The sequence below is a fragment of the Podarcis bocagei genome (genome assembly GCF_964188305.1).
Source record: "Podarcis bocagei genome assembly, chromosome: 18".
Classification (NCBI taxonomy): Eukaryota; Metazoa; Chordata; class Lepidosauria; order Squamata; family Lacertidae; genus Podarcis; species Podarcis bocagei.
The window spans coordinates 4,109,898-4,137,810 of record NC_138144.1 but is presented as its reverse complement, the minus strand read 5'-3'; the positions used below and the strand labels follow the sequence as shown (position 1 = coordinate 4,137,810).

General features: G+C 49.7%; 1 protein-coding gene across 4 annotated transcripts; it reads right to left on the bottom strand.

Moving 5' to 3' along the window:
• Positions 1-7,917: 7,917 nt before the first annotated feature.
• LOC308577654 (granzyme B(G,H)-like) lies at positions 7,918-23,875 on the bottom strand. 4 transcript variants are annotated; one of them, XM_081178035.1, is made up of 5 exons: positions 23,714-23,875; positions 22,397-22,541; positions 22,008-22,161; positions 21,223-21,474; positions 7,918-8,695 (listed from the first exon to the last, which is right to left on the bottom strand). In XM_081178035.1, the coding sequence occupies exons 1-5, from the start codon at positions 23,769-23,771 to the stop codon at positions 8,552-8,554; spliced, it is 753 nt and encodes a 250-aa protein (XP_081034161.1). In that variant the 5' UTR covers positions 23,772-23,875; the 3' UTR covers positions 7,918-8,551. The 4 variants fall into 4 exon arrangements, with proteins under 4 accessions (XP_081034161.1, XP_081034162.1, XP_081034160.1 ...); XM_081178036.1 differs by lacking the exons at positions 21,223-21,474; positions 22,008-22,161 and adding exons at positions 9,116-9,367; positions 9,625-9,766; XM_081178034.1 differs by lacking the exon at positions 21,223-21,474 and adding an exon at positions 9,116-9,367 and having other exon boundaries at positions 23,714-23,867.
• Positions 23,876-27,913: the final 4,038 nt, after the last annotated feature.

The following is a 27,913-nucleotide window of genomic DNA, read 5'->3' as shown; positions in this document are numbered from 1 at the left end:
TAGTCGTGTGCGCCTCTTCGTGACCCCCTGGACCAGAGCACGCCAGGCCCTCCTGTCTTCCACTGCCTCCCGCAGTTTGGTCAAACTCATGCTGGTAGCTTCGAGAACACTGTCCCACCATCTCGTCCTCTGTCGTCCCCTTCTCCTTGTGCCCTCCGTCTTTCCCAACATCAGGGTCTTTTCCAGGGAGTCTTCTCTTTTCATCAGGTGGCCAAAGTCTAGGAGCCTCAGCTTCAGGATCTGTCCTTCCCATGAGCACTCAGGGCGGATTTCTTTAAGAATGGAGAGGTTTGATCTTCTTGCAGTCCATGGGACTCTCCAGAGTCTCCTCCAGCACCAGAATTCAGAAGCATCAATTCTTCGGCGATCAGCCTTCTTTATGGTCCAGCTCTCACTTCCATACATCACTACTGGGAAAACCAGAGCTTTAACTATACGGACCTTTGTTGGCAAGGTGATGTCTCTGCTTTTTAAGATGCTGTCTAGGTTTGTCATTGCTTTCCTCCCAAGAAGCAGGCGTCTTTTAATTTCGTGGCTGCTGTCACCATCTGCAGTGATCATGGAGCCCAAGAAAGTAAATCTCTCTCTGGACGTCCTAAGGAAAATATGGACATTCCAAGATTAAGTCAGAAAGTGGGATGGCTTCTCTAAGCTGTACCTTCCTGCCGGAGCAGTACCTATTTATCTACTTGCACTTTGACGTGCTTTCGAACTGCTAGCTTGGCAGGAGTAATGACCGAGCAACAGGAGCTCACCCCGTTGCGGGGATTCGAACCGCTTACCTTCTGATCGGCAAGCCCTAGGCTCTGTGGTTTAACCCACAGCGCCACCTGCGTCCCATGTTTTAATAAACGAACCTTATTTAGTCATGGCCATTAACAACAATGGGTCCACTCTGACGTGGTGGATTTGAATTTTGCCCGCCAACCTGAACGTTTCTAGGGTGGCGCATAACCATTGCTTCCTACAGGGACCTATGGAAGTCATAAGACAAAACATCTGCAGGGCATTAAATTTGCAGCTGGCTGGTTGGAGCCGTTGCTCTGGCTAAGCAAAAGCCGAAATCCAACACTTCTGTATTTTGGATCCCATCACTTCATCTTCCCGATGAAGCAAAACCCCATTCTTCCACCTGTTCCTTCTTGCGTGGACTTTGTGTAGCCTTGGACGGTGCAACGTAGCCGGCTGTAAAGCAACCCTAACGACCCGATTATCTTTAAATCGCCGGGAAATTTTGAGCGAGAGAACTCTGTCCGAGTTCGTTCTCGTTTTCTCTGTCGCTTTGGAGAAGGCGCCAACTCTCCCAGGTCGGCACTAGGAATTGCTGCCACGCTCTCTCCTACTTATCTCTCACGCGCAGTTTGGATTCCAAAGCTCAAGGAAGATAATTCAGGACCTTGAACTCCCATGAGATATACATATCCTCCCTTCGCCTTGACTGCGAGAAGAACCCTAACCCCCCCCTTTTAAAATCCCAGTCTAATTTGGGGAGATTTATGACTGGTTTGCCAGAAGCGGCTCAGTCCTGCTGGCCACATGACCCGGAAGCTGTACGCCGGCTCCCTCGGCCAATAAAGCGAGATGAGCGCTGCAACCCCAGAGTTGTCCATGACTGGACCTAATGGTCAGGGGTCCCTTTACCTTTTACCTTTTATGACACTGTGTTTTAAGGGTTGTATTATCTCCTCCCGGTTGATAAGGTACACTTCTGAATTCCAGTTTGCTAAGGAATCCCAAGTGAAGAGATTATTATTATTAAGGACTTACAGGTGCATAGTGTTCCCAAGCCTTCCTCTTCTGACTTAAAGCAGCATATTTTTTTTAAAAAGGGAGGGCTGAGTGCTTTGCATGTGCAAAATGATTTTTTTAGACAATAGTACCTTTTCTTTTGGACGCGGGTGGCGCTGTGGGTTAAACCACAGAGCCTATGACTTGCCGATCAGAAGGTCGGTGGTTCGAATCCCCGCAATGACGGGGTGAGCTCCCGTTGCTCAGTCTCTGCTCCTGCCAACCTAGCAGTTCGAAAGCACACCAGTGCAAGTAGAGAAATAGGTACCGCTCCAGCGGGAAGGTAAACGGTGTTTCTGTGCGCTGCTCTGGTTCGCCAGAAGCGGCTTAGTCCTGCTGGCCACAAGACCCGGAAGCTGTACGCCGGCTCCCTCGGCCAATAAAGCGAGATGAGCACCGCAACCCCAGAGTTGGCCATGACTGGACCTAATGGTCAGGGGTCCCTTTACCTTTTCTTTTAAAAGCACGTCTCACAGAAAAAGCGATGTAATTGCAGTTCTTGTGTCCCCCTTTCTCATCAGCAGAGGTCACTGTTGCACTTTGGATGATATTTCTGTTAAGTTAGGGCTTTTCCCTCCCAGAGGAATTTCAATTCAGAACAGTCCTTTTTAGGCAGCCCTTATAAGGTCCTTAGCTCCACCCAGGTGGCTTTCCCAGGAGCATATCGGCATTGGTTTTCTGGACTTCCAGGATGAAATACCCTCGGATCGAAGTATCCTCTGCACATCTTGGGCTCCTGGATCAGCCCTCAGTTGACAGGCCATGTTGACCCGCGACACAGGCAACAGTTTGGCATGGAAAACAGCCTCAAAATGCTGGCAGAAATTCTGAACTTGTGCGGAACTGCACCCAGTTATGTTGGGCTCCAGAACCCAGGAGCCAACATGACTGGTGATGTTGAGAGATGGAGTCCAGCAACACAGCATCTGCCATCCCAGTGCTGGAGGTCCCAGGTTCGGTCCTCTTCACCTTAAGAAGTGAATACCCAGCTCTACCTCTCTTTTAAATCAGAACCAGTGAAGGCGGTGAAGGTCCTGCGTGAGTGTCTGGAGGCGGTTGGAGGATGGATGGCGGCTAACAGATTGAGGTTGAATCCTGACAAGACAGAAGTACTGTTTTTGGGGGACAGGAGGCGGGCAGGTGTGGAGGATTCCCTGGTCCTGAATGGGGTAACTGTGCCCCTGAAGGACCAGGTTCGCAGCCTGCGAGTCATTTTGGACTCACAGCTGTCCATGGAGGCGCAGGTCAAATCCGTGTCCAGGGCAGCTCCATCTGGTACGCAGGATGAGACCCTACCTGCCTGCGCACTGTCTGGCCAGAGTGGTGCATGCTCTGGTTATCTCCCGCTTGGACTACTGCCATGCGCTCTACGTGGGGCTACCTTTGAAGGTGACTCGGAAACTACAACTAATCCAGAATGCGGCAGCTAGACTGGTGACTGGGGGCGGCCGCCAAGACCATATAACACCGGTCTTGAAAGACCTACATTGGCTCCCAGTACGTTTCCGAACACAATTCAAAGTGTTGGTGCCGACCTTTAAAGCCCTAAACGGCCTCGGTCCAGTATACCTGAAGGAGCGTCTCCACCCCCATCATTCTGCCCGGACGCTGAGGTCCAGCGCCGAGGGCCTTCTGGCGGTTCCCTCATTGCGAGAAGCAAAGCTACAGGGAACCAGGCAGAGGGCCTTCTCAGTAGTGGCGCCCGCCCTGTGGAACGCCCTCCCAACAGATGTCAAAGAGATAAACAACTACCTGACATTCAGAAGACATCTTAAGGCAGCCCTGTTCAGGGAAGTTTTTAACGTGTGATATTTTACTGTATTTTTGGTTTTTATGGAAGCTGCCCAGAGTGGCTGGGGAGGCCCAGCCAGATGGGCGGGGTATAAATAATAAATTATTATTATTATTATTATTATTATTATTATTATTATTATTATTAAGAAGTGTCAGGGACTTGACATACAGGAATGGTGGGATGAACTACCGTATTTTTCGCTCTATAGGACGCACCGGACCATAGGAGGAGGAGAATGGGGGGGGGAATTCTCCCCCTCTCTGCTCAGCGCCCCTTAAGCGAAGCGGTAGGAGAAACGGAGCCCCTACCATTTCTCCTCCCACTTCGCTGAAGGGGCGCTGCGCAGAGAGGGAAAACTGTGCAGCGCCTCTCCAGTGAAGCGAAGCCTGGAGAGCAAGAGGGATCGGTGTGCACTGACCCCTCTCACTCTCCAGTCTTCAGGCGGCTATCCACAAGCCTTCGGAGCGCAACGGGAACTCCTGCTGCGCTCCGAAGACTTCCGGATAGCTGCCTGAAGCCCCCGGACTGCAGCGGGAGTTCCTCTGGAGCGCGTTGCTATCGCTGAAGCCAAGGAGCCTGCATTCGCTCCATAAGACGCACACACATTTCCCCTTAATTTTTGAAGGGGAAAAAGTGCGTCTTATAGAGCGAAAAATACGGTAGGTGGGGGACCCCCAAAAGAACGAGGCTCAGTGCCCAGGGAGTGGTGGCAGGACAACGATGAGTGGTCAGAGGGAGAAGACTGGGAGGTGGAAGTATTGAAGCTGAAGAGGTAGCAGGGTTTAGTGAGCCTAAGGGGGAGGATGATTTGTTAAGAGATGTAAAGGCAATATAAAGTTAAGAAATGCATAAGAAGTGGTTAAAACTGTGGATCATCAGAGGTGCTGATGGAAGTCTAAAAAGATTGTATAAGTGATAAGTTTTGTGGTACATTTTATAATTTATATGTTAGAATTAATAAAAAAATATTATTAAAAAAGAGAGAGAGAGACTTCAGAGAAGTGTGACTAGCCCAAGGTCACCCAGCAGCTGCATGTGGAGGAGCGGAGACGCGAACCCGGTTCACCAGATTACGAGTCCACCGCTCTTAACCACTACACCACACTGGCAAAGCTCAACAACTTTGACCTGAAACCACCACCCCAAAGAAGTGGTAGATCACTGCCAGTTTTTAATTGTGAGAGTAGATCTTGGAAGTTGACTGTCCCTGATCTAGTCCAACCCTCTGCAATGCTGGAACAGCAGGTAAAAAAATAAATACCTTCTTTTTCGCTCTCTAAGATGCACCAGACCACAAGACGCACCTGGTTTTTGGAGGAGGAAAACAAGGAAAAAAATATTCTGAATCCCAGAAGCCAGAACAGCAAGAGGGATCGCTGCGCAGTGAAAGCAGCAATCCCTCTTGCTGCTTCTGTGATAGTTGCGCAGCCTGCATTCGCTCCATAAGACGCACACACATTTCCCCTTACTTTTTAGGAGGAGAAAAAGTGAGTCTTATAGAGCAAAAAATACGGTAACTGACTTCGCTGTATAACCAAGGCAGTGGCCAGTCTCCAGCGTGGACCCCAGGACTTCAACGGCTTGCAGCTTGCGCTTATAACTGCTAGAAAGAGAGAGGGGGGGGATATTTTGCTCTTCTTCCCTATCCCTCTGTTTTCAGTAGCAACAACTGGAACCGCACACAGAAAAAAACATTGCGCTTTCCTGTCAAGAGTGAAAAATGCTCTTTGCATCTCAGGCGGTAAATGGGTGATAATTACAGCTTAATCAGCCTGCAATGCAAATATTCTAAAGGAGGGGAGAGGGGAGGGAGGATTCCTGCCACACAAGATGTATGGAGTTTAATTATTTCAAGTCACTGATAAGGGAGGAGGGTGGTGGGAATGATTTGTGGGTACGTTCTTTCTCAGCTATAACCAACCTTCCTCTCTCCCCAGCCCCCCAATCTTCGCCTCTTAACTGTTGGCTTCATCAAAAACACCCCCCCAAAAAAAAACCACACACACTTTATTAGCTCTCAAAACGCAGGAAAGCGGGCAATTTTAAATGAGAGGCACCGGTGGGTTTGATTCTCTCTGTCTTCTCCCTCCCTTCGTCCTAAATAGCGGTGGCCAAAGAAGGCCCTTATTTACTTTGCCGTCTATAATAATAAAATGCCACTTAAGCGGTGAGGCTTTTTTATTAGCGCTAAGCACCGTGGAGTATTTTACGGGCAATTATTAATTAATTAAGCTTTGGAGGCAAATGGGAGGGGGAAGGGAGAGGAAGGAGGAAAGCTCTTGGAAGAACCGATCTCTGCTGCCCCGTGTTAGATGATGGCGGAACGTGAATTGCGAGGAGGGCAGCTTATTTCATTTATGAATTCTAAGTGGTTTACAGCACAGTAAAGGTAAAGGGACCCCTGACCATTAGGTCCAGTCGTGGCCAACTCTGGGGTTGTGGTGCTCATCTCGCTTTATTGGGCGAGGAAGCCGGCGTACAGCTTCCGGATCATGTGGCCAGCAAGACTAAGCCGCTTCTGGCGAACCAGAGCAGCGCACGGAAACGCCGTTTACCTTCCTGCCAAAGCGGTACCTATTTATCTACTTGCAGTTTGACGTGCTTTCGAACTGCTAAGTTGGCAGGAGCAGGGACCGAGCAACGGGAGCTCACCCCCGTCATTGCAGGGATTCGAACCGCCAACCTTCTGATCGGCAAGTCCTAGGCTCTGTGGTTTAACTCACAGTGCCACCCGCGTCCCTTACAGTGCAATAGAAAGCAAACAGAGAGGGCCCACATATATTACAAAGTTGAAACATTTGCATGTTTAAAAAATAATTATCTGTTTATAGAGAAGACAGTGCCACGGTGCACCTGTAGCAGCAAAACTGGATGTCTTCATCAACCCCACCTGCAACTAAAGCATGTCCTCATGTAGTGGTCTCTCCAGCCACAGAAGGCTGTAATTCTACAATACCGGGGTGTAAAGTTGGGATGCGGGTGGCGCTGTGGGTTAAACCACAGAGCCTAGGGCTTGCCGATCAGAAGGTCGGTGGTTCGAATCCCCGCGACGGGGTGAGCTCCCGTTGCTCGTCCCTGCTCCTGCCAACCTAGCAGTTCAAAAGCACTTTGCCTAGGGCAAAGTTGGCAGATCTTGCTAGCTTGGGGTGTCACATTGCACATTGGCCCTGGAGGACTGAGGAGGCTGGATATCTCCCACTTGGACTACTTCCATGCGCTCTATGTGGGGCTCCCTTTGAGGGTGACCCAGAAACTACAACTGATCCAGAATGCGGCAGCTAGACTGGGGACTGGGAGCGGCCGCCAAGACCATATAACGCCCATCCTGAAAGACCTAGTACGTTTCTGAGCCCAATTCAAAGTATTGGTGCTGACCTTAACAGTCTCGGCCCAGTATACCTGAAGGAGCGTCTCCACCCCCATCGTCCAGCCCAGACACTGAGGTCCAGCTCCGAGGGCCTTCTGGCCGTTCCCTCATTGCAAGAAGTGAGGTTCAAAGGCCTGGAAACGATGCCTTATGAGGAACGGTTAAGGGAGCTGGGCATGTTTAGCCTGGAGAAGAGGAGGTTAAGGGGTGATATGATAGCCATGTTCAAATATATAAAAGGATGTCACATAGAGGAGGGAGAAAGGTTGTTTTCTGCTGCTCCAGAGAAGCGGACACGGAGCAATGGATCGAAACTACAAGAAAGAAGATTCCATCTAAACATTAGGAAGAACTTCCTGACAGTAAGAGCTGTTCGACAGTGGAATTTGCTGCCAAGGAGTGTGGTGGAGTCTCCTCCTTTGGAGGTCTTTAAGCAGAGGCTTGACAACCATATGTCAGGAGTGCTCTGATGGTGTTTCCTGCTTGGCAGGGGGTTGGACTCGATGGCCCTTGGGGTCTCTTCCAACTCTATGATTCTATGATTCTAGGTTACAGGGAAGCAGGCAGAGCCCCCTGGATGAGAAGCTGCACTTTAAAGCCCAGGCCAGCATCCCTATTGGCTCCTGAGGAAGGTGGGAGGGTATGTCGTCTCCTGAGACACAGGGATGCCAGCAAGTCCCGGTGCAAGAAGCCAGCACTGAAACAGGCCAGATCTCTGATTTGGAGAGAGAGGCTTTGGGGGTGGAACCCCAGCACTGCATGTAGAAGAGTAGACAGATGGGTGGGGATCTCTCAATGTTTGACTTAGATCATAAAAAGCTCCCGATTTCAAACCCTCCCCTCCCCACAAGTCCACAACTAGGGAGGGGTGAATCTGTCCATGGGGGTGTCTCCCAGTTTCTCATCTTCCCTCTCTTCAGTTCAATACACCACACATACACATCAGCTTGCAAATCAAAAAACCACATTTGTGTGGATGCATTAGCAGTTTATTGTGAATTAATCTTGAGATACAGAGTTGCATACAAGTTTGCCAAACTGGCGCGTCTTTGCAAAGCGATTTCCCCAAAATAAGGCATTTGGGGCAGGCTCCTTTCGCTGCTACGCACACTGATAGACACACCTCATTCCAGTATCTGCATTTTGGTGCACTAAACTTTCCTGGAGAGCCAAACTGCAAAATTCAGAGGAGGGCGAATTTGAAAGGATGGCTGCGTTTCGGATCTTATTCCAGAAAGTGTGAATGTTACCTTTCAGCTGAATTTAATTTCCCCTCTGTTCCTCTGGTATGTCACCCCAACCATTAGCCTGGAGGAGTTTGGCATGTGAAATGGAAAACTGGCAACTTTTAAGGCTCACCCCTTTTTAATGCAAACAAGGGTGGAAATCTGGGGGCAAAAGGGTGAGAGGGATTTTCTTCAAGGGGACGGGAGGCAGTGAAGGAAATTGCTCAAACACCATCCTGTATGAAACATCTGATAGATCTTCCTTTTTCGCCACCATCGAGGGTGTGTGTGTGTGTGTGTGTGTGTGTTGTTGCAGAATGCAAGCCAAGCAGGTTATCAGCAAGCTAAAGCATTAGAAAAAAAGAAGCCACAACGTCACTGCGAGTGCTTTTTCATGGTTTTCTTGATCCATGGAAGGTAATGGCCAACGCGAGTGTAAACCCCACGAGGGCAGGGATAGCCATACGAGACGATTCCTTCTGCCACGCCATTGCATACCAAGGGGCCACCCGAATCGCCCTGTGGAGAGGAGAGAGAGAACAAAGATGGCAGCTGGGGGATGATTTGGATCCACATTGTGGCCAACTCTCGTGCTTGAACCAGGGCAGACTGCCAGGTTACTAGTCGATCTACTCTCAATATGACTTGGGGCTCGTCCACTCCTTCCTTTCCCAGGAAAACTGACTATTTAAGTTCTAAATTGGAACAAAGGGCAACCCATGCAAAGCTTGATGGCTGATTGTCGTGGTTGAGCGCTAAGGAGCGATTCCCCCCCCCCCAGGGAAAACAGCAAGACAAGCGAAATTGGGAAGGAACCCTTAGCAGAATACAAGCCCATATCCATTTTGCTGGAGAAGGGTGGGGTGCATAACTGGGGAAGTCATGCAGGTGGTCCCCGTCCCCCCGATCCCATCGCTCGCTGCTTCTGCTGCCCCTCACCTTGGAAGAATCCGCAGGCTCGCCGGGTCTCCCAGCACAGACCTGCCCGTCATCGAGATCAAGATACAAGTCGCTGCACTGCCTATGGTCATAGATGTCAACATTGGTCTCATAGAGTGAGTCTGGTGACCAGTCTTTGCAAACGAGGCCCCATCCTGCCACGCTGCAGGGAGTCCCATGGGAGAGGTCATGGTCGAATTCGGGCAAGGGCAGGATCTGGACATATTCATTCAGAGTAGCCTTGGAATTCAGCTGCGGAGAGGAGAGATGGGAGAGAGGTCATTGGTTTAGTGTTGCTTGAGGAAGCCCTTCGGGGAGTCTGGTGCCTCTAAAATGGGGAACTTTGGGCAAACGGGACATTTGGCCCCCCAATGCCAGGGTAAACTGCACAATGTCTACTTCATTATGCTACACACATTGGGAGGGAGGAAGACACTTGACCCCTTCTGCCTTCAGGATCACTGACCTCGGGGGGAAGATAGAAGGAGAGATTGCTTGGAGCAAGCTACCTTGAGCAGACGGATATCGTTTGAGATGGTCTTGTTGTCGATATAATAATAAGGGTGTTCGTAGTTAACCTTAACGGAGAATACTTGCTGAGAGGTTTCATTAAGGCGGGTGTTATGTGCCCCCAAGATGACCCTATAGTTGCTGGAAAGAGAGCATCAGTTAGTGTCAGAGATGCCAGGACTCAACCCCCTCCTGGCCCCTGTGCAAAAGACCAGGCCCCCTCCATACAACAAGCTGCGCACCTTGATGGTTAGGTGGTCATCTGTCATGGTTGCTTTAGCTGACCAGATGACCCTTGCAGTCCCTTTCAACTGTACAATTCTCTGATTCCATGACCATCCCTGCTAAAAACCAAGGAGGGATTAGTGAGACTTACCGATTGCAGTGCGCAGCCGTCATTACCCACTGGGGCGCCACGAGGAATCCGCCACAGATATAGCCCTCGGGATCCTCTAAGTAAGCCATGTAGGGTCTGGAGTGGGGCCTGGCTTCATGTCCCCCAACAATCTGACTCCGCAATGGATCTGCAAGAACCGTATGCAGAGATCAGCTCCTCCTACTCCTCCTTGCATGTTCCAGGGTGTCCTCCACACATTCAAAGTTATTGGGGTGGCAAAAGGACGGGTCACCGTCCCAATGAGCTTACTATTCATTTTCCTAGCAAGGAAGTTAGAGAAGCGAAGGCACAGAGCAGCCTAGGAAGACCCCCTTCGTTCCATTAGCTCAGGATTCTCCTGCAAGGACTGCCAAAAGTGGCTCCCAAGGAAGAAAGATCTGGGTCTCCTCCAACCTGGATATGCTGTTGCGGATTGAAATTGGGACCTTGTGCAATGCAAAGCAGCTTCTCTTCCACTGAGATACAGCCCCTCCCCAAGGAAAAATCAAGGAGAAAAAAGCACGGCAGAATCATGGGATCACAGAAGCTAGTCCAACCCCCACACAGTGTCATTTACCTTGGTGGGTGACTAAACCCTGTTAGTAGATCCCCCAGCCTTAGTCTCAGCCCTGTATTGATTCAGCACAGATTCCCCTCTTATCATGCCCAGCTCAGATTTTAGTCTGTGGCCTAATAGAACAGGAAGCCTCCAGGAACTGTTGTGGCCTGAAATCTGCTTAGAAAAATGAAGATAAAATTGCAAACTCTAAACTCACATCAGGAGAAGGCTATGGCCCCCATGATACCTACAGGGCTACGGTCTTCCCCTAGTGCTCACCCCCAAATCTGGCTTTTACCAGGTACTCTGTACCTGAAGGTAGAACCCCCAATTTCCCCTTCTGAGCCACTGAATGATCCCCATGAATTTGTCTGCTCCTTCAGTTTTGGAAAACCGGTGGCTTGGAATAAATCAGGGAAGGAAAGAAGAATTAGGCAATGAATGGGAATCCTGGTTTGCTGGGGAATCCAGTGGATTCACTGGAGGCAAAGGCAATGAGTCTGGATTGGATTTGCCACCCAGCAATGGCATAATCACCTCAGTTCCCTGTGCTGATTCCTGCCTCTGGTTCATGGATGGTGCCATTACAGCAACACTAGCAAAGGACACCCACACCGTGAATGTAGGGAAAATCCCTTGCAGAAGACCACAGTGCCTGGAGACAGACAGTCAATTCGTGACCAGAGAGGGAAGGACGGCTGGGAGGAGGATTTCAGGGAGAAGAAACCCCATGGGGCATCATCTGCCATGGAGCTTTTACTCACCTGTTTGGGCCAAGGAGAAGGACAGCAGTAGCAGAAGAAACTGGCGGAGTCTCCACATCTTGATGCTTGCCAAGGAGGGAGATGCCTAGCGCTCAACTCTTCAGCCCCTTGAGCCCGTGGCTTTTATGGCCTCCACCCTCTGGACCACACCTTCCCCAGGAAGGCACAGTCTAGACTTGAGGTCTGATAGGCAGGCTTATCGTTTCTCGTTGGCCACGTGGCTGATCCCACCACGAACGGCAATCAGATAGTCCGATGGGGAGACTGGAAAAAATGAGAAACGGAGTGATCCCAGAATTGGAGACATTTTAGGCAAACGTTTATGAAATCAGAGTAATGAAGACAATGTATTAATTAAAGCAAAATCAGAGACCAGCTTTTGGAAATCTCAAGTGGCTGTTACTATTATAATATTATGATTACGATTATTTTATTGGATTTGTAGACTTCCTTTCTTTCCAACAGGACAGTGGATTCCTAACGGTTTCGGTGGCCGCTTTGTTGAAAGGAGCAAAGAGACTTCCCACCCTTCGCTAAATTACTTGCTAGGAAAACCATTTGTAACCTCAACTGCGGTGGATTCCTCACTGTGCCCCAGTGGGTAATGACGGCTGTGCACTGTAATCGATCAAGCACTTAGTTTCTAGACCCTTGATCATCTTTGTTGCCCTCCTCTTCAGACCTTCCAGAGCATCAAATTGTGGTGCCCAGAACTGGACACAATATTCCAAGTCTGGTCTGACTAACGGAGAATTGAGGGGTATTATGACTTCCCTTGATCTGGACACTTGATCTGGACATCACACTGTTGACTCATGTTCAGCTTCTGGCCCACCAAGACGCCTAGATCTTTTTCACATGTACAGTGGTACCTCAGGTTACGAACAGTCCTGTTTACAAAGAATTCGGGTTAAGGACTCTGCAAACCCAGCAGTAGTTGCTCCGGTTTGCAAACTTTGCTCTGGAATAAGAACGCTTTCCGCTGCCGGGGGGAGGGCTCTGGCTGTGGCAAGGCCTATGGGAAAGTGTGCCTTGGTTTAAGAACGTTTTGGGTTAAGAACGGACTTCCGGAATGGATTAAATTCGTAACCCGAGGTACCACTGTACCGCTAGTAAACCAGGTGTCCCCGATCCTATATTTGTGCATCTGATTCCAGGCTCTCTTCAATCCTTGACATTTAAGAAGACCACCTGAATTCAGAGCAGAACCACCACCACCTCAGGTCTTTCAATCCAAAAACTACCAAAAGCTGCTCCCAAGGAAATGAGATCTAGGTCTCTCCAACCTGGATATGCTGTTGCGGATTGAAATTGGGATATTATTTATTAAATTTGTATGCTTCCCTTTAAAAAGAACCTTTTATTGAGGGTGAAAGAGGAGAGCGCAAAATATGGTCTGAAGCTCAACATCAAAAAAATGAAGAACATGGCCACTGGTCCCATCACCTCCTGGCAAATAGAAGGGGAAGAAATGGAGGCAGTGAGAGATTTTACTTTCTTGGGCTCCATGATCACTGCAGATGGTGACAGCAGCCACAAAATTAAAAGACGCCTGCTTCTTGGGAGAAAGGCGATGACAAACCTAGATAGCATCTTAAAAAGCAGAGACATCACCTTGCCAACAAAGGTCCGTATAGTTAAAGCTATGGTTTTCCCAGTCGTGATGTATGGAAGTGAGAGCTGGACCATAAAGAAGACTGATCATCGAAGAATGGATGCTTTTGAATTCTGGTGCTGGAGGAGACTCTTGAGAGTCCCATGGACTGCAAGAAGATCAAACCTCTCCATTCTGAAGGAAATCAGCCCTGAGTGCTCCCTGGAAGGACAGATCCTGAAGCTGAGGCTCCAAGACTTTGGCCCCCTCATGAGAAGAGAAGACTCCCTGGAAAAGACCCTGATGTTGGGAAAGATGGAGGGCACAAGGAGAAGGGGACGACAGAGAACGAGATGGGTGGACAGTGTTCTCAAAGCTATTAACATGAGTTTGACCAAACTGCGGGAGGCAGTGGAAGACAGGAGGACCTGGTGTGCTCTGGTCCAGGGGGTCACGAAGAGGCGGACACGACTAAACCAGTGTTTCCCAACCACTGTTCCGCGGCACAATAGTGTGCCGCGAGATGTTGCCTGGAGGGAGGCGGGCAAGTTGGGCGGCGAGAGGCGGGGCGGCGGCGGCGAGGAGAGGCCGCCCAGTGCGGGGCTCTCGCCGTCTGCCTGCCTGGCTGCCTGCGAGCTCGGCGGGCAGCGCCTCCGTCCGCAGTGCCCGCCTCGCGGCTCTCATTCCCTGCCCCTGCCAAAGCTCACCCAGCCAAGCCGCGCTCTCCTTCCTGCCTTGCTTTGCTGCCTCCTCCCCCCCCACCCCCAAAGCTTGGAGGTTCCCCGGCAAGGGGGAGGGAAAAAAATTGAAACTTACACTTTTGTGCGTCCCTCCCGGCGTGACGCTGCACGCTGACGTCACGGGGCTGTAATGGTGGTGTGCCTCGAGATTTTTTTCATCAAACAAGTGTGCCTTTGCCCAAAAACGGTTGGGAAACACTGGACTAAACGACTAAACAGCAACAATGCTTCCCTGCTTTCCAACAGGACACTGGATTCCTAACAGTTTCTGTGGCCACTTGGTTGCAAGGAGCAAAGAGACTTTCCACTGTTCACTAAATTACTTGCTAGGAAAACCATTTGTAACCTCAACTGCAGTGGATTCTTCATGGTGCCCCAGTGGGTAATGACGGCTGTGCACTGTAATCGGTAAGTAGAAGTAGAAGAAGAGTTTGGATTTGATATCCCACTTTATCACTACCTGAAGGAGTCTGAAAGCAGCTAACGTTCTCCTTTCCCTTCCTCCCCCACAACAAACACTCTGTGAGGTGAGTGGGGCTGAGAGACTTCAGAGAAGTGAGACTGGCCCAAGGTCACCCAGCAGCTGCATGTGGAGGAGCGGGGAAGCGAACCCGGTTCCCCAGATTAGTTGTCCACTGCTCTCAACCACTACACCACACTGGTATCACGAATCCCTCCCTGATTTTTAACAGTGATTGTCATAAATGTAAAGGTAAAGGGACCCCTGACCATTAGGTCCAGTCGTGACCGACCCTGGGGTTGCGGCGCTCATCTTGCTTTATTGGCCGAGGGAGCCGGCGTACAGCTTCCGGGTCATGTGGCCAGCAGGACTAAGCCGCTTCTGGTGAACCAGAGCAGCGCACGGACACGCCATTTACCTTCCCACTGTAGTGGTACCTATTTATCTACTTGCACTTTGACGTGCTTTCGAACTGTTAGGTTGGCAGGAGCAGGGACTGAGCAACGGGAGCTCACCCCATCGCGGGGATTCACACCACTGGCCTTCTGATCGGCAAGTCCCAGGCTCTGTGGTTTAACCCACAGCACCACCTGCGTCCCCTTCTTCCCCTAGTGTTCACCCCCAAATCTTGCTTTCACCAGGTACTCTGTTCCTGAAGGTAGAATCCCCAATTTCCCCTTCCGAAATGAGCCATTGAATGATCCCCATGAATTTGTCCACTTCTTTTGTTTTGCAAAAACGGTGGCTTGGAAGAAATCAGGGAAGACTGAAAGAGAATGAATGGGAATCCTGGTTCGCTGGGGAATCCAGTGGATTCACAAGAGGCGAAGGGAATGACCCTGGATTTCATTTGCCACCCAGCAATGACAGATCACCTCAGTTCCCTGTGCTGATTCCTGCCTCTGGTTCACAGATGGTGCCATTATAGGAACAGTAGGCAAGGACACCCACACCCTGAATGTAGGAAACATCCCTTGCAGACGACCGCAGTGCCTGGAGACAGACTGGAGATCTGATAGGCAGGCTTATCATTTCTCTCGGTCCACGTGGCTGATCCCACCACGAACGGCAATCTGATAGTCAGATGGGGAGACTGGAAAAAATGAGAAATGGAGCGATCCCGGAATTGGAGACTTTTTAAGCAAAAGTTTATGAAACCAGAGTAATGAAGACAATGTATTATTAAAACCAGAGACCAGCTTTGGAAATCTCAAGTGGCTGTTACTATTATAATATTATGATTACAATTATTTTATTGGATTTGTATGTTGTTGTTTAGTCGTTTAGTCGTGTCAGACTCTTCGTGACCCCCTGGACCAGAGCACGCCAGGCACTCCTGTCTTCCACTGCCTCCTGCAGTTTGGTCAAACTCATGCTGGTAGCTTTGAGAACACTGTCCCACTATCTCGTCCTCTGTCTTCCCCTTCTCCTTGTGCCCTCCATCTCTCCCAACATCAGGGTCTTTTCCAGGGAGTCTTCTCTTCTCAGGAGGTGGCCAAAGTCTTGGAGCCTCAGCTTCAGGATCTGTCCTTCCAGTGAGCACTCAGGGCTGATTTCCTTCTGAATGGAGAGGTTTGATCTTCTTGCAGTCCATGGGACTCTCAAGAGTCTCCTCCAGCACCAGAATTCAAAAGCATCAATTCTTCGGCGATCAGCCTTCTTTATGGTCCAGCCACCAGTGGAAAAGGCCAAATCTCTGACCCCCCTCAACAGCTGCAGAAAGTATCAGGTGTTCCGTACACGATTCGGTTTCCACAAGTTCCTTCAGTCCCTCCCCATCCCCTTCAAGAAAACCGCTCACCTCCTTTCCCCAACTGTGTTCTCCATCGTACCTCTTCCCCTGACCTTCACTGATTCATCTCGCCCATCTGAAAAAGGTGCCCTTCTTCTCCTTTACAACTGTTCTGTCCCTTCTCTCTCCCTGTCCCCATACGGCCAGAACAATCTCTCAGAGCGCCATATGCCTCTGTCTCCCTGAAGCGACTCCTTCTACCCTGCCTGGTTTCTCCTAAGGCAGGGAAAAGGGACCTCTGGCCTTCTCGATGCTGCTGAGATGCAACTCCCGTTATCCCTGGCCATTGGTCATGTTTGTTGCAGCTGATGGGAGTCCAGCAATCTTTGGAGGACCAAAGGTTCCTCACCGTTGTCCAAATGTCTGGACTGGCCAAAGTTCCACAGATCTCCTCCTCGTCCTCTGGGTCAGGGGAGACGAACCTGTCACCTTCCAGATGTTGTTGGACTCCAACTCCCATCAGCTCCAGACAACATGGCTAATACATGGCGACTGGAGTTGACATCCATCAACATCTGGATGGCCAAAAGATTAACCACACCTCCCTTTAGATGATTCCACCTTCCTCCATCCTCCCTCTTCAGCCTGGCATAGATTTGGACGCTGCCTTCTGGGACACCGGAGGGCCAGGACTGTGGGAATTTCTCACCCTCTTCAAGAGGAGATATTTCATTTCAGCCCTAGGGGACTTCCTCTGTGCATTTCCTCAATGTCCAAATCAATGGTCTGGTCTCTAGGATTCCTAGGCAATCATACAAAAGACCTTGGCACCAAAATGCATTTAAAATGGGGCGGGCAGTTAAAAGTTACCAGTTTACCATTTCACATGCCAAACTCCTCCAGGCTAATGGTTCTGGTGATGTACCAGAGGGACAGAGGGGAAATTAAATTCAGCTCAAAGGTAAGATTGAACCTCCCTCATTCATACTTCCTGGAATAAGATCCGAAACACAGCAGTCCTTTCAAATTCGCCCTCCTCTGAATTTTGCAACTTGGCTCTCCAGGCAAGTTTAGTGCTCAAAAATGCAGATACTAAAATGAGGTGTGTCTGTCAGTGTGCGTAGCAGTGAAAGGAGCCTGCCCCAAATGCCTTATTTTGGGGGAATCGCTTTGCAAAGACGCGCCAGTTTGGCAAACTTGCATGCAACTCTGTATCTCAAGAGTAATTCACAATAAACTGCTAATGCACCCACACAAATGTGTTGTTGTTGTTTGCCTGAGCACACCGGAGAGGCGGGAAGTGCGTCCTTGCCAGCGCCCATTCTGCGCAGTAGGCTTCGGCAAAGGGAGGGGCGGAAAAGGCTGGGGGTCACACGGCTTTTATGCTGGGGGAGGTACAAAGGCTGACCACTCCCAGATTCTGCTAGCGATTGAGCCAGACATGAACAGCTGGGAGCTGGGGGCATTGTCATACAGTGGTTCCGCTCCTTCCTCCTGGGCCGTGTTCAGAAAGTGGTGGGGCGGTACGAGTGTTCAGACCCCTGGGCTCTCCCTTGTGGGGTGCCTCAGGGCTCCGTCCTCTCCCCCATGCTTTTTAATATCAACATGCAGCCACTGGAAGAGATCATCAGGGGGTTTGGACTGGGTGTCCATCAATATGTGGATGATACCCAGCTCTACCTCTCTTTCAAATCTGAACCAGTGAAGGCGGTGACGGTCTTGTGTGAGTGCCTGGAGGCGGTTGGAGGATTGATGGTGGCTAACGGATTGAGGTTGAATCCTGACGAGACAGAAGTACTGTTTTTGGGGGACAGGGGGCGGGCAGGTGTGGGGGATTCCCTGGTCCTGAATGGGGTAACTTTGCCCCCGAAGGACCAGGTGCGCAGCCTGGGAGTCATTTTGGACTCACAGGTGTCCATGGAGGTGCAGGTTAATTCTGTGTCCAGGGCAGCTGTTTACCAGCTCCACCTGGTATGTAGGCTGAGACCCTACCTGCCCGCGGACAGTCTTGCCAGAGTGTTGCATGCTCTGGTTATCTCTCACTTGGACTACTGCCATGCGCTCTACGTGGGGCTACCTTTGAAGGTGACCTGGAAACTACAGCTAATCCAGAATGCGGCAGCTAGACTGGTGACTGGGGGCGGCCGCCGAGACCAAATAACACTGGTCCTAAAAGACCTACATTGGCTCACAGTACTTTTCCGAGCACAATTCAAAGTGTTGGTGCTGACCTTGAAAGCTCTAAACGGCCTCGGTCCAGTATACCTGAAGGAGCGTCTCCACTCCCATCGTTCTGCCCAGACACAGAGGTCCAGCACCGAGGGCCTTCTGGCGGTTCCCTCACCGCAAGAAGTGAGGCTACAGGGAACCAGGCAGAGGGCCTTCTCGGTGGTGGCGCTCTCCCAGTGGAATGCCCTCCCACCAGATGTCAAAGAAACAAAGAATATTATGGCCTTCTGTAAACATCTGAAGGCAGCCCTGTGTCGGGAAGCTTTGAATGTGGCTTTGAGAGGAATGTGGGAAGCCCAGCCACATGGGCGGGGTATAAATAATAAATTATTATTATTATGAACTTACGATGCTCTTCACTGTAAATAGGCTGCACCAAGAATAAAGCCTGGAAAAGACAGGCCGGAGTTTTGCCTGTTTACTCTCAAGAAACCACACCACCTTCTGACATTGGCAATTGGCCCTGTAGGCACATCTTTAATTTAATATCACTGCGGTCCCTGCTCCCACCTGGTTCAACGATACTGACGTCTTGCGCCGCGTCAAGGGGGCCACTTATGAGGAGGCCCCGCCTGAGCCCCCCTGAGGCAGCCAGGTGTTCTAGGACACAGTTCTTTGGGGCAACTAGACATTTTTACCTCTTGGTTATGGCAGGGACACAAGGGCAGCCTGTCTATGTCAAGGTAGTTGAAGTTGCCCATGCCTACGGCATAGACATGGACAGACAAATTGTCCACTTTTATGCCTTCCAGCTTCTTCTTTTTCCCATCATAAGTTCAGTTATCCACATATCTGTACAGTATAAGTTTGCAGGCTTGTTTTTGGTTTTTTTTAAGAACGGACGGGAAACTCATGAAAATTCAACAGCATTTTAATGTGAATTTCTTTCAATACACACTTTTGTATGCAATCGTGAATCGTGCCCCAAATTCATATTTTTTTTGCAAAGCAGTTTGCTGTAAGATAATGCATTTTTGGCATGCTTTTTTTAAACTATTCCTTGCATCAAAGGACACACGTTACCCCCATTAAGTGCATTCCCATAAACAAGACTTGGCTGGAGACCTAAACTGCAAAATCTGGAGAAATGTGAATTTTGGAGGATGGCTGTTTTTGGTGTGAACCTTGTTTCAGAAAGTGTGAACTTTCCATCCAGGCTGAATATTAAATGTCTCCTCCATCCCTAGAACACATTGCGACAACCCACTGCTTAGGGGAGTTTATTCTGTGAAAAGGGTATTTGTAAGGTGTTGTGGGTGCCAAAATGCTTTGGATCTGCATCTAGGAATCGTAGAGGTTAGGGTGGTCTTTGGGGGGGGGTGATGAAATACAGAGGATCCCTTTAGAAATGAGATAGAGTCCTTCCGTGTTGGATGAGGGGTCTCTCTCTCTCTCTCTCTCTCTCTCTCTCTCTCTCTCTGTGTGTGTCTGCGCGCGCATGTGTTTTGTTGCAGAATGCAAGCCAAGCAGGTTATTCAGCAAGCAAAAGCATCAGGGATGGGAAAGAAGGCACAATGTCACCGCGGTTGCTTCCTCTGTTCACAGTCTCATGGTTCTCTTGATCCATGGAAGGTAGTGGGCAATGCGGGTGTAAACTGTTGGAAGGCAGGGGTTGCCATGCGAGACGATTCCTTGTGCCACACCATCGCACACCAAGGGGCCACCCGAATCGCCCTGTGGAGAAGAGAGAGAGAACAAAGATGGCAGCTGGGGGAAGATTTGGAGCCACCTCGTGGCAAAATCTGGAGCTTGAACCAGGGCAAACGGCCAGGTTCCTGTTGGTTGGATCTGTCAATTCTGAATGGAGATCCTTGTGAATATTTCCCTTATACAGTGGTACCTCGGGTTAAGTACTTAATTCATTCTGGAGGTCTGTTCTTAACCTGAAACTGTTCTTAACCTGAAGCACCACTTTAGGTAATGGGGCCTCCTGCTTCAGCCATGCCGCCGGAGCATGATTTCTGTTCTCATCCTAAAGCAAAGTTCTTAACCTGAAGCACTATTTCTGGGTTAGCAGAGTCTGTAACCTGAAGCGTATGTAACCTGAGGTACCACTGTATACACTTTTTAGAGGGCAATGTCTTTCTAATCAAATGCCTTTTTGTACATTAGTTTTACCAATATATGCATTTATAGGTGCTCTTCCTGCTAATGCATTCCTTTATGTATATGTTATTTGAGTGGAGAACTATTTGGCCATTATAAAAGATAACCAATTTTCAGTTCCACTATTAGTTCAGAAAGCATAAATCAGCTCTGCTTGGGTTTAAAATGAGGACCGGACCTAGGGTGGCATCCCATAATACTATGGCACACAAGTGTTGATTTCAGTGGGTCTGCCCACAGTAGGACTTAGGGCTCGCTTGTCCCGTCCGAGCAGTTTCCCCCTTGCCCACTCCTTTCCCAGGGAAAATCAGCTCTTTAGCTCTAAACCGGAACAAACAGCAATCTGCAGAAAACTCCTTTCTTGTTTGCTCCGATTCAGCTCCACAGAGCGGTTTTCTCCTGGAAAAGCAGCGGGACAAGAGGAATTGTGCAGGAGCCCTTAGCAGGATGCAAACCTAAATAACTCCACCTTCGCTTTCGGGGACCCTTGGAGTGCCTGTGAAGCACAGAAGTGAAGGGCATCACTCAACATCCACCCCTGGGAATTGGCAGAGATTGTATGAAGCCGCTGGGTTGGTCAGGCCAGGTGTAAGTAGACTGGCATCTGCCCATGACTATTTTGCTGGTAAAGGTAAAGGTAAAGGGACCCCTGACCAATAGGTCCAGTCGTGGCCGACTCTGGGGTTGCGGCGCTCATCTCACTTTACTGGCCGAGGGAGCCGGCGTACAGCTTCCGGGTCATGTGGCCAGCAGGACTAAGCCGCTTCTGGCGAACCAGAGCAGCACACAGAAACGCTGTTTACCATACCCACCCACCGGAATGGTACCTATTTATCTACTTGCACTTTGATGTGCTTTTGAACTGCTAGGTTGGCAGGAGCAGGGACCGAGCAACGGGAGGTCACCCCGTCGGAGCCCTTAGCAGGATAGAAGTCCATGTCCATTTTCCTGGAGAAGCGAATGATCCCTCAGAAGGGTGGGATGGCATACAGCTCCTCCACCCAATCCTGTCCCTTGCTGCTTCTGCTGCCCCTCACCTTGAAAGCAGTCTCCGGCTCGTTGGGTCTCCCGGCGCAGACCTGCCCATCATTGAGATGTGAATACCACAGACTGCACAACCCACGGCTGTAGATGGTGATATTGGTCTCATAGAGTGTTTCTGGTGCCCAGTCTTTGTAAACCAGGCCCCATCCTGCCACGCTGCAGGGAGTCCCATAGGAGAGGTTACGGTCGAATTTGGGCAAGCGCAGGATCTGGACGTTTTCATTCAGAGTAGCCTTGGAATCCAGCTGCGGAAAGGAGATATGGGAGAGAGCTCATTGGTTTAGTGCTGCTTGAGGAAGCCCTTTGGGGAATCTGATGCCTCTGAAATGGGGAACTTTGGGCCAAAGGAATCAGCAGACTCTATTAATAACACCAAATGATAATATTACGGTATGGATAATATTAATGGCCCACGTTCAGCTGGATGGTTGTACCAGCAAGAGTCTTGCGACTGCAATGGGGCTTCTCCACTGCACACACACCCAATTTGCTTTGTGGCAAACATAATAATACTAAAAGGATGCAACTGAAATCGCTTTTAGAAAAAACATTCTAATTAGATAAAAACTCCTACAAGCAACAGCCTACTCCGAAATTAATGATTTCTGGGCTGCCACGGAAGAGACTTTTGGTCATCCAATGCCAGGATAACCTGCACAAAATCTAGTGCATTATGCTGCACACTTTGGGACGGTTAGGAGAGCCTTGACCCCTTCTGCCTTCAGGATCACTGACCTCGGGGGGAAGATAGAAGGAGAGATTGCTTGGAGCAAGTTACCTTGAGCAGACGGATATCGTTGTATGAGACGAGTTGGTTATATTGGTTATATTTTTTATATTCAGGGTGTGGGTAGTCAGCCTCAATGCTGAACACTTGCTGAGAGGGTTCTTCAGCGGAGATGTTATGTGCCCCCAAGGTGACTACATAGGTGCTGGAAAGAGAGCATCAGTTAGTGTCAGAGATGCCAGGACTCACTCCCCTCCTGACCCCCGTGCAAAAGACCAGGCTCCCTCCATACAACCAGCTGTGAACCTTGATGGTTAGGTGGTCATCTGTCTTGGGTGCTTTAGCTGACCAGATGACCCTTGCAGTCCCTTCCAACTGTACAGTTCTCTGATTCTATGACCATCCCTGCTAAAAACCAAGGAGGGATTAGTGAGACTTACCCATTGCAGTGCGCAGCCGTCATTACCCACTGGGGCGCCACCAGGAATCCACCGCAGGAGCTCACGGGACTCCTCAAGTAAGCCATGTAGGGTCTGGAGTGGGGCTTGGCTTCGTGCCCCCCAACAATCTGACTCCGCAATGGATCTGCAAGAATCGTATGCAAAGATCAGTTCCTCCTCCTCCTTGCATGTTCTGGGGTGTCTTCCACACATTCAAAGTTATTGGGGTGGCAAAAGGAACGGGTCACCGTCCCAATGAGCTTACTATTCATTTCCCTAGCAAGGAAGTTAGAGAAGCGAAAGCACTGAGCAGCCTAGGAAGACGCCCTTTGTTCCATTAGCTCAGGATTCTCCTGCAAGGACTGCCAAAAGTGGCTCCCAAGGAAAGGAGACCTGGGTCTCTCCAACCTGGATATGCTGTTGTGGATTCAAATTGGGACCTTGTGCAATGCAAAGCAGCTTCTCTTCCACTGAGATACAGCCCCTCCCCAAGGAAAAAGCAAGGAGAAAAAAGCAGAGCAGAATCATAGGATCACAGAAGCTAGTCCAACCCCAACTCAGCATCATTTACCTTGGTGGGTGACTAAACCCTGTTAGTAGATCCCCCAGCCTTAGTCTCAGCCCTGTATTGATTCAGCACAGATTCCCCTCTTATCACGCCCAGCTCAGATTTTAGTCTGTGCCCTGATAGAACAGGAAGCCTCCAGGAACTGTTGTGGCCTGAAATCTGCTTAGAAAAAGGAAGATAATATTGCAAACTCTAAACTCACATCAGCACAAGACTATGGCTACCATGATACCTACAGGGCTACGGTCTCCCCCTAGTGTTCACCCCAAAATATGGCTTTTACCAGGTACTCTGTACCTGAAGGTAGAACCCCCAATTTCCCCTTCTGAGCCATTGAATGATCCCCATGAATTTGTCTGCTCCTTCAGTTTTGGAAAAGCGGTGGCTTGGAATAAATCAGGGAAGGAAGGAAGAATCAGGCAATGGATGGGAATCCTGGTTTGCTGGGGAATCCAGTGGATTCACTGGAGGCAAAGGCAATGAGTCTGGATTGGATTTGCCACCCAGCAATGGCATAATCACCTCCGTTCCCTGTGCCGATTCCTGCCTCTGGTTCACGGATGGTGCCATCACAGCAACACTAGCAAAGGACACCCACACCGTGAATGTAGGGAAAATCCCTTGCAGAAGACCACAGTGCCTGGAGACAGACAGTCAATTCGTGACCAGAGAGGGAAGGACGGCTGGGAGGAGGATTTCAGGGAGAAGAAACCCCATGGGGCATCATCTGCCATGGAGCTTTTACTCACCTGTTTGGGCCAAGGAGAAGGACAGCAGTAGCAGAAGAAACTGGCGGAGTCTCCACATCTTGAAGCTTGCCAAGGAGGGAGATGCCTAGCGCTCAACTCTTCAGCCCCTTGAGCCCGTGGCTTTTATGGCCTCCAGCCTCTGGACCCCACCTTCCCCAGGAAGGCACAGTCTAGACTTGAGGTCTGATAGGCAGGCTTATCGTTTCTCATTGGCCACGTGGCTGATCCCACCACGAACGGCAATCAGATAGTCCGATGGGGAGACTGGAAAAAATGAGAAACGGAGTCATCCCGGAATTGGAGACATTTTAGGCAAAGGTTTATGAAATCAGAGTAATGAAGACAATGTATTAAGTAAAGCAAAATCAGAGACCAGCTTTTGGAAATTTCAAGTGGCTGTTGTTATTATTACTATCTTCTTCTCCTTATTATTGTTTAAATTTGAATGCTTCCCTGCTTTCCAACAGGACACAGTTTCTGTGGCCGCTTGGTTGAAAGGAGCAAAGAGACTTCCCACCCTTCACTAGATTACTTGCTAGGAAAACCATGTGTAACCTCAACTGCGGTGGATTCCTCACTGTGCCCCAGTGGGTAATGACGGCTGTGCACTGTAATCGATCAAGCATTTAGTTTCTAGACCCTTGATCATCTTTGTTGCCCTCCTCTTCAGACCTTCCAGAGCATCAAATTGTGGTGCCCAGAACTGGACACAATATTCCAAGTCTGGTCTGACTAACGGAGAATTGAGGGGTACTGTGACTTCCCTTGATCTGGACACTTGATCTGGACATCACACTGTTGACTCATGTTCAGCTTCTGGCCCACCAAGACGCCTAGATCTTTTTCACATGTACAGTGGTACCTCAGGTTACAAACAGTCCTGTTTACAAACGATTCAGGTTAAGAACTCTGCAACATGGAAGTATTTGCTCCGGTTTGCAAACTTTGCTCTGGAATAAGAATGCTTTCCGCTGCTGGGGGGAGGGCTCTGGCTGTGGCAAGACCTATGGGAAAGTGTGCCTTGGTTTAAGAATGTTTTGGGTTAAGAATGGACTTCCGGAATGAATTAAATTTGTAACCCGAGGTACCACTGTACCGCTAGTAAACCAGGTGTCCCTGATCCTATATTTTTGCATCTGAATCCAGGCTCTCATCAGTCCTTGATATTTAAGAAGACCACCTGAATTCAGAGCAGAACCACCACCACCTCGGGTCTTTCAATCCAAAAACTACCAAAAGCTGCTCCCAAGGAAATGAGATCTAGGTCTCCTCAACCTGGATATGCTGTTGCGGATTGAAATTGGGACCTTGTGCAATGCAAAGCACCTGCTCTCCTGAGAGCCAGTGTGGTGTAGTGGTTAAGAGCGGTGGACTCGTAATCTGGGGAACCGGGTTCGCTTCCCCGCTCCTCCACATGCAGCTGCTGGGTGACCTTGGGCCAGTCACACTTCTTGAAGTCTCTCAGCCCCACTCACCTCACAGAGTGTTTGTTGTGGGGGAGGAAGGGAAAGGAGAATGTTAGCTGCTTTGAGACTCCTTCAGGTAGTGATAAAGCGGGATATCAAATCCAAACTCTTCTTCTTCTCTTCTGAGCTGCAGCTCTTTCCCAAGGAAAAAGCAAGGAGAATAAAGTAAAGCAGAATAATAGGAACACAGAATCTGGTCCAACCTCCACTCAGTGCCATTTAGCTGGGTGGGTGACTAAACCCTGTTAGGAAATCCTCCAGCCTTATAAAAATCTCACATCATCACAAGGCTATGGCCCCCATGATACCTACAGAGCTATGTTCTTCCCCTAGTAAAGGTAAAGGGACCCCTGACCATTAGGTCCAGTCGTGGCCGACTCTGGGGTTGCGGCGCTCATCTCGCTTTATTGGCCGAGGGAGCCGGTGTACAGCTTCTGGGTCATGTGGCCAGCATGACTAAGCCACTTCTGGCGAACCAGAGTAGTGCACGGACATGCCATTTACCTTCCCACTGGAGTGGTACCTATTTATCTACTTGCACTTTGAGGTGCTTTCGAACTGCTAGGTTGGCAGGAGCAGGGACCGAGCAACGGGAGCTCACCCCATCGCGGGGATTCACACCACTGGCCTTCTGATCGGCAAGTCCTAGGCTCTGTGGTTTAGACCACAGCGCCACCCGCGTCCCATTCTTCCCCTACTGTTCACCCCCAAATCTGGCTTTCACCAGGTACTCTGTTCCTGAAGGTAGAATCCCCAATTTCCCCTTCCGAAATGAGCCATTGAATGATCCCCATGAATTTCTCCACTTCTTTTGTTTTGCAAAAACGGTGACCTGGAATAAATCAGGGAAGACTGAAAGAGAATGAATGGGAATCCTGGTTCGCTGGGGAATCCAGTGGATTCACAGGAGGCGAAGGGAATGACTCTGGATTGCTTTTGCCACCCAGCAATGACAGATCACCTCAGTTCCCTGCGCTGATTCCTGCCTCTGGTTCACAGATGGTGCCATTATGGCAACGCTAGGCAAGGGCACCCACACCCTGAATATAGGAAGCATCCTTTGCAGACAACCGCAGTGCCTGGAGACAGACTGGAGATCTGATAGGCAGGCTTAACGTTTCTCTCGGTCCACGTGGCTGATCCCTCCACGAACGGCAATCTGATAGTCCGATGGGGAGACTGGAAAAAATGAGAAATGGAGTGATCCCGGAATTGGAGACTTTTTAAGCAAAAGTTTATGAAACCAGAGTAATGAAGACAATGTATTATTAAAAGCAGAGACCAGCTTTGGAAATCTCAAGCGGCTGTTATTATTATAATAGTATGATTACGATTATTTTATTGGAATTGTATGTTGTTGTTGTTTAGTCATTTAGTCGTGTCTGCCTCTTCGTGACCCCCTGGACCAGAGCACGCCAGGCACTCCTTTCTTCCACTGCCTCCCGCAGTTTGGTCAAACTCATGCTTGTAGCTTCGAGAACACTGTCCCACCATCTCGTCCTCCGTCGTCCCCTTCTCCTTGTGCCCTCCATCTTTCCCAACATCAGGGTCTTTTCCAGGGAGTCTTCTCTTCTCCTGAGGTGGCCAAAGTCGTGGAGCCTCAGCTTCAGGATCTGTCCTTCCAGTGAGCACTCAGGGCTGATTTCCTTCAGGATGGAGAGGTTTGATCTTCTTGCAGTCCATGGGACTCTCAAGAGTCTCCTCCAGCACCAGAATTCAAAAGCATCAATTCTTCGGCGATCAGCCTTCTTTATGGTCCAGCTCTCACTTCCATACATCAGTACTGGGAAAACCTGAGCTTGAACTATACAGACCTTTGGATTTGTATACTGCCTTTCTTTCCAACAGGACAGTGGATTCCTAACGCTTTCTCTGGCCACTTGTTTGAAAGCAGCAAAGGAAACCGCCATCACCTCAGGTCTTTTAATGAGTTTCCAAACAGACTGGGAAATCTCTTTGCCTCTTTCATGCCCTCATGTCTCAGCTGTGGCACGGAGGTGGCTTGCCCCAATATTTTGTATCTTGTCTGATTATTTTCCTCTTACTTTGGTGTGTTGGGGGTGTGTGTGTCTGGGGGCCTGGCCACGCAACCGTATAACTCATTGACATGCGACTAAGATTAATATTGGGAGACTTGGAGTGAGTTCCAGAGTTCACCTATGCACTGAAGGAAGAAGGCGTCTCTGCTTTGTGCTGAATCTTCCCATATTCCTCCTTGCCAGTCGCAATGGGCATCATCCGTCGCTGACCATGCCATTTCTAAGTAGAGCAATTGAACCTAGAATGTTCTGCATGCGAAGGAGGGCTCTACCACCAAACTAACACCTCTCTCCCCATATCAGAGATTTTGCCTGTTCCACTGGTGGCTGGACCATAAAGAAGACTGATCGCCGAAGAATGGATGCTTTTGAATTATGGTGTTGGAGGAGACTCTTGAGAGTCCCATGGACTGCAAGAAGATCAAACCTCTCCATTCTGAAGGAAATCAGCCCTGAGTGCTCACTGGAAGGACAGATCCTGAAGCTGAGACTCCAATACTTTGGCCACCTCATGAGAAGAGAAGATTCCCTGGAAAAGACCCTGATGCTGGGAAAGATGGAGGGCACAAGGAGAAGGGGACGAGATGGTGGGACAGTGTTCTCGAAGCTACCAGCATGAGTTTGACCAAACTGTAGGAGGCAGTAGAAGACAGGAGTGCCTGGCCTGCTCTGGCCCAGGGGGTCACGAAGAGTCG

Excerpts from the sequence above, each read along its gene's own strand:
- LOC308577654 (XM_081178035.1), bottom strand. The coding sequence starts at position 23,771 with ATGTGGAGACTCCGCCAGTTTCTTCTGCTACTGCTGTCCTTCTCCTTG. Across the intron at positions 22,542-23,713 it reads CTTCTCCTTGGCCCAAACAG|ATCCATTGCGGAGTCAGATT; the intron begins GTGAGTAAAAGC and ends CGATTCTTGCAG. Across the intron at positions 22,162-22,396 it reads ACGGCTGCGCACTGCAATGG|CACCTATGTAGTCACCTTGG; the intron begins GTAAGTCTCACT and ends CTCTCTTTCCAG.